We start from the raw sequence: 15,265 nt of genomic DNA on the forward strand, positions 1-15,265 counted from the left end.
TCAAGCACGCACCTGTGACAGCACCAATACAAACAATTCATATCTGGCATCTTCACAGGCTCATTTTATGTTTTCCCAGTGGTTTAGTGTGAAAACAAGATCTTGATGATATTTAATTGCTACATTTATCAGTAATTACTGAGTGAAAAACACTCTTTTCTATATAAACAGGAGCTTCTTGCTTTGTTTATACATTATTTAACAGTTTTTCCTTTTTCACGTTTCCTACTTCAGCAAATGACACATGCTTGAACCAAGTGCATTCATTATGACTCAGCATGGTGCACTAAGGCCTGCATATATTAATGCTGGATTCATGATTAATATTTAACACATCCAGGAGCATTTTGCACTATTTACATCTCATAAGAAACACAAGTGCAACTCTCAAGCGTATTAGACACATTAAGCAGACGTTTTATTGAACTTTGCTTCTTGGACATAGATATTTAAAACCAGTCAACAGAAGTCACTCCAACAGAAAATTAGACATTCCACAGGAAGCACCGCCCTTTATTTTTCCAAGAACTTTTGGCACAAGCAACAAGAAAAGATCGTGTCGGGAAAGTGTGGGTGTGTTTCTGACAGGTCAATGAATCTATAAAGGGAAGAGAGCATTCGAAAATATCAATGAGGAAACAGGTTGCACGGCACACTCTGCCACACTTGGAGATCATGAATCGATTGAAGCCTAAGGTTCACGATACACAAACTCTGCTTTAGGCTATGGCAACATTTGGCAGGGGTGTTTGTTGGCTAACTTAACCCACTGCTTTATGTTCTCTGTGTAGTTAGAACTGTGAGTTTTCCACTGTGAGTTTGCAAGTCTTTGCTCTTGTTTTCATTTTTTTAATCCATGATGGAAGCTGCAAAACACAACATCATCAAAGTCCTCAACCCCTGCAAGCGAAGAAAGACCGAGATGCAGTCCTGACATATGAGTCTGGATGTCTCTGCTCTTAATTGTGTTTCTTTAGCATATGCATGATTAATAAACTGTATATTATATATAAATATAATACACACGTCTGTTAAAGCGACTACAAGAAATCACAAAATTTAATATCTGACAGAAATAAATGTATTGACCTATAATTTGTTGTCTCGGTTATGTTACAAAGACAATCTCACATTGTATATAGTGTATATATTTATGGTATGCTGCATACACACAGTTCATTTCCCTGGGTTCCCTAACAGAAGTCTAAACTTTGTCTCCTGCTGTATCCTCGTCGTTTGAGTCTCTGTTGATGCGTGAGGTGATGCTCATGGTTTCCAAGAATAGTTGTAAAATTCCTGTTCGCGTGTGTGTGTGTGTGTGTGTGTGTGTGTGTGTGTGTGTGTGTGTGTGTGTGTGTGTGTGTGTGTAAATTGATTAGCATCAGATCCAAAATGATTTGCAAGCAATTTCTCTCAGCAAAGAGATTTTGGTGTTTACGATGTCCTTTTAGCCGTTTCCTGTTCCTGGTCTGATGGAGGTGACCTTTGTGCTCTGTAAACTAAAGAAATGACTTCAATCCATGTGGAAGGAGCAGGAGCTGTAAAGCCTTCACTCTGGTGTGGATACAATGAAGCATCACTGAAGTAGTATATGGTTTTTAGTCTCATTTATTTCCTCTTCTGGGTCCATGATATAGCGATACTGGTCCTTTGTGTTTTACCCAGACACTGACACTCAGGAGAAGAGAGTCTTTGGTCACTGAAGGTGAGAGTGGCGTGACAAAAAGCACCTCTTGTCTTGAGTCTTGTGAACCGCCTCTTTCCTACACAATCCCCTCACTGCGCTTGCTCCTCCACACCACCAGCGCCGTCATGAGAAGGGTGACCAGGATGGGCACGACAATAAACGGACCCAGGATGCGGTTGGGAGGGTCCATGGGAAGCCGTCCGGTCAGAGAGCAGTCGTGAAAGTAGTGCCTGTGGACCCGGATGAAGAACTCATCCACCAGCCGGTTGGGCCAGAAGCAGTCCATCTTCAGTGCTACCAAGTACGTGCAGTTTGTCAGCTCCTCGTAGAGCCTGCAGAACAAAACAAAAAAAGAGAAGGCAGCAAAGTGAGACGCAGAACAAACTCGCTATACACTTACCCAACAGGAAGTGTCGCTACATCCTGTCAACACTCAAACTTCAATCATGAACTTCAGGCAAAAGCAGATCCCGATCATCGGTAGCCAAGCTAGCGCCCAGTTTTCTTGCTAACGTGATAGCTGATGCATGTAGATTTTATTGGCTGTGTCAAGTTAATTCGTTTAACTAACAGCAGCTGTCACCAGGTTTTATAAAGAATGAGAAGGAAAAAAACGGATGGCATGGCTTTGCGGTGGTTAGCACCATCGCTTCACAGCAAGAAGGCCCAGACTCCAGTCTGGGGTCTCTCTGTGCCTGCCTGAGTACTCCTTCCTCCCACAATTCCTCCCAGTTAAAGAGTCACCAGTTAACCAAAATCCATACACAGTCAGGTTAATTCTGGGTTAACTGGCGATTCTAAATCACCCTACGACAGCTGGATGAAGCTCCAGCCCTCTTTTGGATAAGTGGAAGAAAATGGATGGATGGAGAAGAAAAATCAAACTTTTATATTAGAATGTTTTTAATGAAAATGATTTATTATTATTGACTACTATAATTTACTTTGTGATTCAAATGAATTTTCTATAGTTGATTTAATCCAGTATGTTTCATTCATAATCATTTGTGCAAGGCCTGGAGACATCTGAGGATGGCGATGCCCTCAGCGAGGAGACAGGATAGCTAGACAGCCCAGACTGATAGTTAAGAGTGTTTCTACTCAGGAGTGACTCGGGGACATTTCTAGGGTAGAAGGAGGTTGTCATATCAAGTACAAAGCTGTTCTGTCTCTTTGTGCAAGCAGCCGTACTGACGCAGCCGGCCTCCCCACATCTTTGTGGAAATAAAGGAGCCCGTTAAACTTGAAAACAGCACAGCGCTGGTTCTGTGCGGGCTGCTCTGATTCCAAATCCATTACGCTTCTGAAACCACATCTAGGACCACCTTCCACACTGTGGGGAATTTACACAGATAAGATGTGCTGGTTTCTGTGCCAGGCATTTTACAAGATAACCTTCAACCCCCCCCCAAGCTAATGGAATTATCCAATGGCATGCTAGCACTCAGGAGAGCCTCCTGTCAGAAGCTGGTTTGGGGAACATCTTTACAGGTGCGGCTTGTGTTAGTGCAGAAAAATATGACTGATCATTTTTTTTCTTACAATCAGAAAAATAGAAAGCACAGGCTAACATCTTTAAATGTTCCTGTCTACTTCTATCACTTTAGCATGTAATAAAATATAAAAACAACCTCTTACTGTATTTAGTCTCGGGAGTCAGGTCTCCTGTAGTTACTTCATTCATGTGTCTTTGTGCTTCCTGTTTAATTATTGCACTTCCTGTTTTACTTTGAAAGTCGCATTTAGTTTAGCTTCCCTTGTCTCATCTTCTGTGATTTGGTCCAGCTGTGTGTGAGACGCTGTCCAGTGTCAGTCTGTTCTTCCTGCCTCGGTTTTTTCTACATGTTTTGGTTTTATCAAATCAAATCAAATCAAATCAAATCACTTTTATTGTCACATCACATGTGCAGGCACACTGGCACAGCACATGCGAGTGAAATTCTTGTGTGCGAGCCCCACAAGCAACAGAGATGTGCAAACACAACAACACAAACGAGCAAAATACAAGAATGGCCAACCTGAAACTAATAAATATATGTACAATATATAATAGTGTATGCATTTCTGGATGTGTATACTAAATATTTTCCTACGTGTGTGTGTGTGGTGTGTGTGTGTGTGTGTGTGTGTGTATGCACATTTTTACAAATTAAATAGTTAAAAAAAAATAAAAATAAATAAATAATAATAATAATAATAATAATAATAATAATAAAATATATAAAATATACAGAGTTGAATATGTGCAAAACAAGTGGCATTTATATACAGTGTGGAGTGCATAATGTTAAAGTTCCAGTAGTGAAGCTGAGGTGTCTATGACGTGTTCAGCAGTCTGATGGCCTGATGGAAGAAGCTGTCTCTCAGTCTGCTGGTACGGGACCGGATGCTGCAGAACCTCCTTCCTGATGGAAGTAGTCTGAACAGTTTATGGCTGGGGTGACTGGAGTCCTTGATGATCCTCCCCGCTTTCCTCAGGCAGCGCTTCCTGTAGATGTCTTGGAGGGAGGGAAGCTCACCTCCAATTATCCGTTATATTGAAGCGCTTTTGCCGATGCAGCCCCAACACCAGGTCTTATTTGTGGAAGGTTTGCTGATGCAAACAGCTCAGGGCAGCTTGGCACGGCACCAGCGCTACAAAGCACTGTGTGCTGCTGTAGGTAGCAAGTTCACTTTTTCTGGGTGTATACCTCCTTCCTCGACTGTTTCCTTGAAGTCCTGCAAATCATTTGCAGCAGAGATTAAAACAAAGAACATTGGTCCTGCTGCTGGCCTAATGAGCACTGGGGTTTTAGGGGATGCTTATGAGTCACTGAGCGAAAGAAAGCACAACAGAGTCGAGGCAGGCGCAGTGCACACACAGAGATGGAAGTGGTTACCAGTTCACCCTGCGTCGCTGAGGTTAGCGTCAAATTAAAGCCGACAGTATGGAGCGTGTGTGTTTGCATGTACGCGCTTCAGCAGGCTGCTAAATGCAGCTCTCGGTGTAATTTCTGTTAGGCACCATTTCATTTGATCATAAAATCTTATGCAACAGAGAAAAGAGTGATTCAGCCTGTGTGTCAGGAGGCCATTTGGCTGCTATACACACTGCACTTTGAAAGTAAATGGTATACTATTTCAGTTTCAGCACTATCTAAACTCGGCATACAGGCTGTGACATTTCAAACTGCTCTAATAGGGTAAGTGCAAGGTAAGTTTTGCAAGGTGCTTTGAACGCATTTATGCTTCTATTGCAGATTAAATGTTTTCCAACTCAAAAGGAAGAAAAGGTTATTATCTTGTGTCCACGGGAGCAGCTTAGGAGCCTCTGTTTTCTTGTAGGACTGACCAAAACTGCAGTTCCCTAGACGACCACTTGAGGCTGACTACAAAGTTAAAGTCTGTGAGGTCAAAGTTAAAATATCTCCATGTCCCCTTTAATCACAACTATACATCAATTTCAATTGTATTTTGAACCATATTAAGATTGTACTAAGATATGCGTTGTATATTGACATGGGCAACTTTCTCTCAATATATATTACTTTTGTGCAATATCTGTAAAAAAAACTGTCACAGAGTGACGCTGAAAAGCTAGTTCATGCATTTATTACTTCCAGGCTGGACGACTGTAATTCATTATTATCAGGATGTCCAAAAAACTCACTGAAAAGCCTTCAGCTAATCCAAAATGCTGCAGCAAGAGTCCTGACAGGGACTAGAAAGAGAGCAGATTTCTCCTGTTTTGGCTTCCTGTTAAATCCAGAATTCAAAATCCTGCTCCTCACATACAAGGTCTTAAATAATCAGGCCCCATCTTATCTTAATGACCTTGTAGTACCATATCACCCTATTAGAGCACTTCGCTCTCGCTCTGCAGGCCTACTTGTTGTTCCTAGAGTATTTAAAAGTAGAATGGGAGGCAGAGCCTTCAGTTTTCAGGCCCCTCTTCTGTGGAACCAGCTTCCAGTTTGGATTCAGGAGACAGACACTATCTCTACTTTCAAGATTAGGCTTCAAACTTTCCTTTTTGCTAAAGCATATAGTTAGGGCTGGACCAGGTGACCCTGAATCCTCCCTTAGTTATGCTACAATAGGCGTAGGCTGCTGGGGGACTCCCATGATGCACTGTTTCTCCTGCACTCACTGTGTATTTATACACCTGTCTGCATTTAACCATTAGTTAATATTAATCTCTGTCTCTCTTCCACAGCATGTCTTCTATCCTGTCTTCCTTCTCTCACCCTAACCGGTCGCAGCAGATGGCCCCGCCCCTCCCTGAGCCTGGTTCTGCTGGAGGTTTCTTCCTGTTAAAAGGGAGTTTTTCCTTCCCACTGTCACCAAAGTGCTTGCTCACAGGGGCTGTTCGATTCTGTATTTTTGTGGGATCTTTACAGTATAAAGTGCCTTAAGGCAACTGCTGCTATATAAATAAAATTGAATTTAACTGAACTGAACTGCTCACCTGTGTCTCAGGTGTTGATCATTCTTAATGCGATTATATAGCAAACATTATGGATTACCTTTTGGTTCATTGTAATAACAGTCAGTCCAAGAAGTACTGTGAGTTTCTTTCCTTTCAGTGACTGCAGCTTTTGTATTTTCCTTATACATTAACACTAGTTAGCGGGCTCCTAACCTAGCTTGCTTTTACTTTCCCTCTAACCTTTTTTGGTAAATTTTGGTGACCAACCCTGGTCTGCTTTAAATAAAGCTTATGTGTGAGTTCAACATGGAAGATGTGCAATCTCTCATCTTTCTCCTTCCTTGGTGTTCAGCTGCTAATCTTTTCTTTACATCACTTTCATTTTCTTGCCCACTTTCTGCGAGCTAATCAGCCTGTGTGCTTTAACTCTCAGTGCTCCTCCGTCAGTCTGTACCTCCTCCTCATCTCCACCTCACCTGCTCACTCAGAGCTCCATCCAAGCCTCCATCTTCATCTTCACCACCACTGCTGGGATTCTGTTCTGCTGGGTCATCAGAGTGTAATTAGCAAGTAGCCTAATTTAATTCTCAATAAATCATATTCAGTTAGTAAACAGTATTCTTAAGAGTAGTCTAAGTACGGAGACACAGAGCTGAGGGCCTCTCGTCCTGGTCCTTGCTTACAGTGAATCACACATTTAAATTCAACCCAGAAACATAAGCTCCAAAATATGCATGTAAGAGTTTTGTTTTCAACACAGAGCTTAACCAATGTGAGGGTATCGAGTTTACTCAGAAAATTAAGAAACACAAAAATAGTCCGCTTCCTCGAATTCAATTTTCCATTTCAGCATATATCCCAGGACTGAGAGGAGAAGGTTTACAGAGATGGTTTGCCTCATTTAAACAAAGAATTAAGATAGCTTCATGCAAGGCTTGCTATTACAAACAGTAACGAAGCCTCTCGCTCTTGCTGCTATTTAAAAACCGCTTCACAATTGGCACTAATCACATGCTAAACTTGTACAGGCGGCATTTTTCTTTAAAGGTTAAAGTATTCTCTGAAGTCAAACGTGGGGAGGTGGATAAAAGAGAGAATGGAGTTCAGAAAAGGTTGTCACGTTTTATTTGTTGTTGTCTAAGACAAACAGATGATGAGACCGGAGCTTTAGTCGACATGCCTATCAGCAAAAACTGAATTCGTTAATATTGTCATTTAGTTTCTGTAACAACAAATTTCAAACACGGGTTTCCGAGGCAGAGAAATCAGCTTATGTAGGTTATCGACAACCTTTAATTCTTTGTGACGCCTCGAGCACGCGCACCCTCCGCAGCACTGCCACAAGCACAATCCTGCAGATACGACTTTGCTTCCTTTGCCAAACGTTACGCAACTTTTTAACCTCCCTACACATCGGTAAGGGGTTTATGTGGAACACAAACGAAGCACTGCACATCTAGATATTTCACTTTGATCTGCGCTGTGTAGGTGTTGGTGTGTTGGTGTATAAAACAAGCCAGTTGTTTAGTTCATCAGCATAAATTAAAGTATGCATGGTCAAACCTCAAGTGGTTTTTTAAATTCATTTGATCCATTTGGATCCCCTGAATGTGTGAGACAGAGAGAGAGACAGACGATGTGTCCAATCTCACTCATAACAAAAGGGTGTGAGATTGGAAAAATATGTCTAAATGTACAATAATTTCACAGCTTGTGCTTATGTAACCTGCTTCGGTATGCAGAATCGTATTCTCTGAAACATCCCGCCACCGACCATCTGTGAACCACATGCAGGGAAAGGTGGAGAAAAGGCGAAGGACACAAGATGCAGACGGAGGGTCAGGCTGTTAAACCATGAGGGCGGCTGAATTAGACACGACTCTGCTGTTTCAACTAGTTTGATCCGCTGACAGAAGAGCAGTGTGAATAAATAAAACCAAAGATGATGAATAAGTAAAAAAAAACAACACACAGACGCTGCTCCGGCTCAAAACTGGTCCTTTATTCTGCTGACTGGAATACGAGGAGTCGGGCTGGCAAAATGTCCAGGTACAGCAGCAGATTGATGGGGCGTTTATGAAAAAATAATGGCGCACTGCACGCTTGTATTTTGTGAGGGACTCTGCTGTCATGTTGAGTTATTCACAGTAACTGGAACAACAAACATCGTTATCTCGACCATGGAAGTCATGCTGTCAGTGGAAAATTAATTATTAGCTGAGGAGACTTGTTGGTGGTGCAGATCTAGATGGATTATTAAAAACGAAATAGTGACAAAATAATGACACACAATCCAGGGAAAACCTCCCCTCAGTCTCACAGCGTGCATGAGGTAAGGGGAGGGGTGATGCTTCCTGCAGAAACGCTCTTTTATTCTCTGCTGACTTTCTTTTTTTTATTATCTCAAACTGAAAATGTCACTTGGGAAATCCAGTTAAAGTAAAAAATATACCCTTGGTTTCCTGTATAATGTTGCACTCCCCATGACCTCCGAGTTATATTATATTTAGGAGTAGTTTATATTTAGTGGCATTAAACCACTCTATGAAATTACAATCAGAGTGGCGAGGGTCCCTGGAGTCTCGCTGCTGTTAGTTCAGGTCGACTGTAACCACGCATGAAAGAAATGCAGCTCCGTTTTTCATGTCTGAAGCGAGTCCGGCCGGCAGTAGGTGTGTCGGCACAGCGGGGAGAAAAATAACCTTGGCTGCAAATCAACTTGCTTCTCATCACCGAGCCACGTGATGAATGGCTCGGCCAATCAAATCTGTAGAAAGGCACTTCCCTGGTATTACTTTGCAATGGGAATGCCATATTCTTTCTGCTTAAATTGCAATCATCACGACAAAAGATATAGCCTAATAACTGCTGAAGAAAATATTATGAAACCCTGTGCAGTGTTCAGCCCTTAAACTATAACAGGAAGTATCAGCCCACACCGCTGCAGCTGTATTAAAACGATGACACATCTCTCATGTGAAAGTCGACTCCTCACGAACAATTTTATAAACTCTAAAGAAAGCTGAATGCAGCTTTCTCACCACCGCAGGATTTGGGACATTTGTCTTAATGCTTGATGCTCCTCCTGATGCAGCTCTGAAGGGATTTTGTCTCCTGGGAATGAACTGAGGATCAGTCACTTGTCAAAACCACTGCACTAAGAAATCATACATTTTTTTAGCACTAAATTATCCAAACATGATCAATGGACACTTTGTTGCCATGCAGCATATCTAAAAAGCCAATCAGATGGCAGCAACTAGGCATGGTGAAGATCAGAATAGGAAAGAAGGTGATTTAATGAGCAGCAGACCAGTTGCCACTCCTGTCAGCGAGGGTCTGGAAACTGAGGCTGCAGTTTGGACCTGCTCACATAAATCGGACATCACAGGTTTGGAAATGTGTTTCTTGGTCTGATTCTGATGGTAGGATCATAATTTGGTGTAAACAGCATGAATGGATCCATCCAGTAGATGTTCAGGCTGTTGGTGTTGGTGTAATAGTGTGGGGAATCTTTTCTTGGCACTCTTTGGGCCTCTTAGTACCAACTGAGCATCATTCAGACTCCACCTCCTGCTTCCAGCAGGACGACGCACCAAGTCACAAAGCTAAAATCAACACAAACTACTTGAACGTTGAGTTCACTGCACTCAAATGGGCTCCACAGTCACCAGATCCCAATCCATTCGAGGCCCTTTGTGATGTGGTGGATAAAGAGATTCGCATTGTGGGCGTGCAGCTGACGAATCTGCAGCATCACGTCAGTGTGAACCAAAATCTCTGAACCATGTGCCACAAAGAATTAATGCAGTTCTAAAGGGAAAACAGTGTACCTAATAAAGTGTCTGGCGATTCAAATGAGACACCGTTCTGACTCCTGCCCTTATACATCCCTTGCTAATCACATTATGAAAGTATTCAGATGTCGCTTGTGGGCAAAGATGTTAATAAAGTCAAGAATGAGTTTCTCTCTGCTCATCAGAGTCAGGCCGTTACTACGTTTTTAATTATTTATATTCAGAGACTGTTTATCATCTGTTTCACTTCCATTTTGTGGAGACGAGTTAGTCGACCGGCAGAGATGCCGTTGTGTTGTGAGGAGATCAAACAAAAAGAGCACGCTGCTGTAACAGTCTTGATCAACAGCGCCACGGTCACATCTGATGAGATATAAGAGATCCCTTGAAGAAAAACTGGGATGACAAGCATCAAAGAGCTAGAGCTGAAGCTGAGGACGGGGAAATTAAAGGTTTTACACACAGATACAAATCTATGAGGACCTCAAACTGTATAATCTCGGGAAAGGAGTCAGCTGTCAACCAGAAAAACCTCCTCATCACTCACACTCATTGTTGAAAATATTCCTGCTATGAATTCTTGGAGATATTGTCTTAGAGAAAAACGGAAGAAATCCATCCAAACCAAAGAAATCCAAAGAAAACAAGTCAAACACTCTACAAGGACATCTGACAAAAAGTCCTACTTTTTCTTCCTACTTTGTTATTTTGTGGACCTCCAGCGTCTTTCTTCCTCCTCTGTGTGTAATTTCTTTCCCTCCCAAGAGGAAAAGTGATAAATATTTAGCAACGTTTGAAAGGTGTGCTTTGTTCTGGTAGTGCAGTGTTTTCTGTTGCTTTTGGCACCTGAAATGCGCACATGCCGTCACATGGTTTCTCCCTCAGATTATATATGTTTTTCACTTTTCTTTTCTCTCACCTGTCGTATACATTTCAAATCAAACATCATATCATGGGGTGAACAGATGGAGCTTTGAGTGTGTGAGGATGTTTATTTTTGACATGTGTGTGTGTGCATTTGTGTGTGCGTGTGTAGATAGAATCGCTGCATTTGTGTTTGTACTTGTGTATGTTTTCTGCTCAAGTATAAATTACTCTGTCAGCTCTGTTTGCGTGAAAGTCTGTGAGTTAACATTTGCATGCGTGCGTGTGTGTGTAGTATGTTTATAAATCTTTGTGGGGACCAAACGTTGGACGTTTACTACACTTGTGGGGACCAACAGCTGTTATGGGGACAAAATCCCCGTCCTCACCAGTGTAAAGGCATTTATGTGACTCCAAATGTGGTTTTAGTGTCAGGGTTACAGTTACGTTATGGTTAGGTTTAGGGTAAGGGTCAGGGTTAGGAATGAATCTTTGATGGTTAGGGTAAGCGGCTAGGGAAAGCAATATGTCAATGAGATGTCCCCACAAGGATATGAATACACACATGTGTGTGTGCAGAGGTTCAGACATCACTGCTGGATTTGGACACATAAACAAAGTCAGATGCTACGAAGTGGTCATTGCACTCTGTGAAGTCAAGATACAAAAACCCAAAGAATTATTGCAAACAAGCATGAAACCTGCCGATGGTGCATGTGTTCATACACAGCTTACGCCTCAGGTCCAGTTCAACACTGCATTACAGTGAAGTTAAGCTAAAACACACACATGCAGTATAACCTGGGATTAAAGTGGATGTTTGGGATTGTTTGCTTTTTCAGTGGCAGTTACTGTACGTCCTGCGTTCCACACAGCTCACCAAACATCATCAAACACAGTTTTGTGCAGTTTGACCCCCAAAAATATAAAAAGCTAATCAAAGCTTCAGTTACTGCATTCACAGACTGGACATTTAACCCTTTAAAGGCTGAAATATGATATATAATTATATTTTAAATCTACAAATTAAACGTCAGCTGATTGCAGCCTGTACACAAAGAGACAAATCTACTAAAGCGCACAACAAAAATGATGTGTTTAGTGAACCTTCTGACAAGTTTTTAAAATAATATTAATTTGCAAATATGAGTTTAATTTGTATTGCTTATAAATGTGCAATTATTTAGGTTTTGCACAGTAGGTCAGGGTCAATTTAAGCAGATGATGTTCTTTTCTAACGCGTGCTAAATTCCACCTTTTCATTTGGACAGAAGCCAAAACGGGTCACATAACATCTGCCTACATGCAGAATATTCCAGGAAGTATTTGGTTAAATCCACAAAGTAAACGTCAGCTGATCGCAGAAACAAATCTACTAAAGCTCACAACAAAAATGATGACATGAGTGAGTCATTTTCTTACACTACACTGCTCTGTCGTCCTTCGGGGTTCCCCCATCTGCCGAGTGCTGCTGAAAATCCTGAATATATCAATATGAAACAGGTTGGGATGGAGAGACACAAGTTCAGAAACAAGATAAATAAAATATATATATATAAAATTAATACTCTGCACCACTTCCAGATTCTGTCTTTGTAAAGTTCCATATGTGTGCTCACTCATATGGATTTAATCCACTCCTCAGAGGCTTTTTTTCAGCTAAATAAACCTGCAGCCATTGTTCACATGTTATAAATTTGCCGTTGGGTTTAGTTTCCGGCAACGTTGCCTAATAAGTAGTCTTGTGATGGGAGGAAGCATCGGAGTTAACACAAAGTGTCAGAAGTCAAATTGGTATTCCAAGCTGAGAGAAGATTTCTCGACACTGAATCAAGACTAGATTGAAGGTTTCTAGGAGGGCAGTGCATGTAATCAAAGCACGTTCAGGCAGGTCAAAACTGAGCACACTGTTCAATACATCAGGCGTTGTTCACAGAAAGATAGAAAGTAACTTCACCACAGATGCAGAACTTATAAAAAACAAAGGAAACAAAAGTCAATCAGCAAAAGATCTGTGAGGAGACGTTTGGTTTGATGTGAGTCTCTGTAAATAAGGATTCTTACTGAAATCAGATCATGTCTCAAAACTCTGAAAGAACTACTTATTTAAACTAAATAAGCTCAAGGTGACTATCAGATTTCCGTCTTATGGAGGCACTTTGATGATGCTGGGATAACAAATCTCAAGTATATGCTATCAATAAATCAATTTGTAATTACACATATTTACTAGTGAGTATGGAAAGAACTTGAAAATTAGTTACTTTGTTCCTTTGAATAATAGTCTGCAATAGACTGGTGTCTACTCCAGATGGGTCCAGCCTCCTGTGACCAGCAATCCATCCATTTTATTGTCATAAACTTCTAGATGTCCACATAAAGGTGTGTAGTGATGGTTTATCTTCAGGGAAAGATCGATGTATTGCACTAAGGCCCAGTGCTTCCTCCAGCTTCCTTGCTGTGGATCTACAATTTCACTTTTCCACTCCTGTCACTCACATTTGCCTAAACCCACATGTGGCCGGCGCCACTATGAAATGTGAAAACTATGGACCATAACAAGCTGACTCTTACAGTCCATAGCTCACAGTGAAAAAATACAATACTATGCTTGAGAGCACGCTGTAACGTATTTGCAGTAATGACACAGATAGAGGTGAAGACTTCCTGTCATATAACTGCAATCTGATTTCTTTTTTACCTGCTTTTGTCGCAGGAGCAACAAAGGTAGCAGCAGGTGACCACAGTGAGTACATCAAAGCTTTTCTCCTTATAATGAGGCACAAACTTGTAAAGGCAGACGTGTTATTTATGATACCGTTAGAACGCAGATGAAAAACGTGGCAAATTAATTGATGGGCTGTATAAACAGGCATGGTGTGTTTGTGTTTGCTTATCTGAAAAGATAGTGTATCACTGAACAGCGCTATAACGACAGAACAGAGAGAATGAGAAGCAACGGTGCACAACAGCGGGAGGAAAATATTCTCATCTTTAATTCCTTTCCAGCTTCAGCAGAAACCCGGTGGGACCAGTGAATCGTCAAAGTGAATGTTTGCAGTATTGATGTGAAGGCACAGAACAAGAAGACGGCTCAATTAAAGCAGAAAACACCTTTTGTTATGTGCTCCTCTAAGGGCTTCTATATATGCACATTATTAGCTTACACTATATTGGCATCTGCACACAGTGCAGTCCTAAGAACTCCTGAAATTACATTTCGAACTAAGCGAAGAAAAAGATTATAAAGATGCTGACTTAGAGCAACAATGGGAGAGAAAATGAAATTCTACGTGGGGGTTTTTTCGGATTGCAAAGATTTCTTCTTCTCACAGCAAGATTTCTTTCTTCTTTTTTTACAGTGTGGATATGATGTGGTTTGACTTTTTTTCTTTATGGAAAATAAATCAGAGCTTAACAAAATGTAACTGGAGTTTTCTTCCTAAATTACAGTCTGCATAAATGATGCTACTGACAGGCTGCTTCCTGTTCTGTCCGTGTTTGTGTCCAGCTATCACATATCAGGCTAATGCGAATGAAAAACCACCCTTACTGAGGCAAGTATTCGAATCATCGTCCTAACGCTATTAAAGATTTATTGCATAACAGCTGCAATCATGCAGCAACGCAGCCACTGCTGGACGTTATCCAGTCATTAGAGTTATGAAAACATAAGCAATCCATTTCTAATCACCAAGTAATCAGCTGTTTAATCACACAGGTCCACAGAGAGGGAACTTCAGTAAGCTTTCCACACTACTGAGCTCACTAGATTTATCTGGCCCGGGTTTGTGCATAAACCAATATGAACTCAGCTCACCCACAAAAGGGTTTTTAAATTATTACAGACGGCTTACGAACATGCATGACTGACTGACCAAAATATCCTCCAACAAAAACACAGGCGGAAAAATCTCGCAGAATCACAGATGATGGTTATTTTCAAACGTGTGCAGTCTGAAAATGTATTTAAGGTCAAAGGCAGAAAACATCAAATCATTCTTTGTATTCTAACCCTTTACTTGTGTCCAGCTGGATGCTGAGTTCAAATAATGGCTTTTTCACCTGACAAACAGGTAACTGTAGCTGAAATGACACACATCAGATTATTTAGTAATTTTTAAAAAAGTGTTTTAACCCAGCAACTACACCCAAAGGCCATGTTTGATTCTTATAACATATTTCTGTTTACAATTCTCGACCTGGAATGGCTTAAAATGAAGTTTCTTTCATTTGGGATCATTAGCTGTGTCGGTACAGAGAAATTAGCTCCAGCAATCCAAATATTGGCAAGAAATTTTTAATTGAGTGAAGAAAACCAAAGTAACGACAAGCCGTTATTTCTAGTGTGTAGCAAACAAAGTCCAGAAAAACCTTCACAAATGCGGAAGTGGAGAAGTTGATCAAAGCTCCAGAAACCAGTCGTTAAGGGAAGATCAGAGATTTTATGAAATACTGCTGCTAAGAACCAGCAGTGATGGAGACTGATAGGAATAAGAGAACTGCATG

At 41.1% G+C, this 15,265-nt stretch overlaps 1 protein-coding gene across 2 annotated transcripts in view; it reads right to left on the reverse strand.

The window, feature by feature from the left end:
- Positions 1 to 528: 528 nt before the first annotated feature.
- ramp1 (receptor activity modifying protein 1) overlaps positions 529 to 15,265 on the reverse strand; it is a 64,585-nt gene continuing 49,848 nt past the window's right edge. For both annotated transcript variants that reach the window (XM_086267577.1, XM_086267576.1), the window contains exon 3: positions 529 to 2,019. In XM_086267577.1, the coding sequence (XP_086123703.1) occupies positions 1,764 to 2,019 (256 nt within the window). In that variant the 3' untranslated portion in view covers positions 529 to 1,763. The remainder of the gene's footprint in view (positions 2,020 to 15,265) is intronic.

The sequence above is a fragment of the Aulonocara sp. 'chitande type north' Nkhata Bay genome, linkage group LG16 (assembly GCF_057382095.1).
Source record: "Aulonocara sp. 'chitande type north' Nkhata Bay isolate Kocher_YH1m ecotype deep benthic linkage group LG16, A_spYH_male_GT1.1, whole genome shotgun sequence".
Lineage (NCBI taxonomy): Eukaryota > Metazoa > Chordata > Actinopteri > Cichliformes > Cichlidae > Aulonocara > Aulonocara sp. 'chitande type north' Nkhata Bay.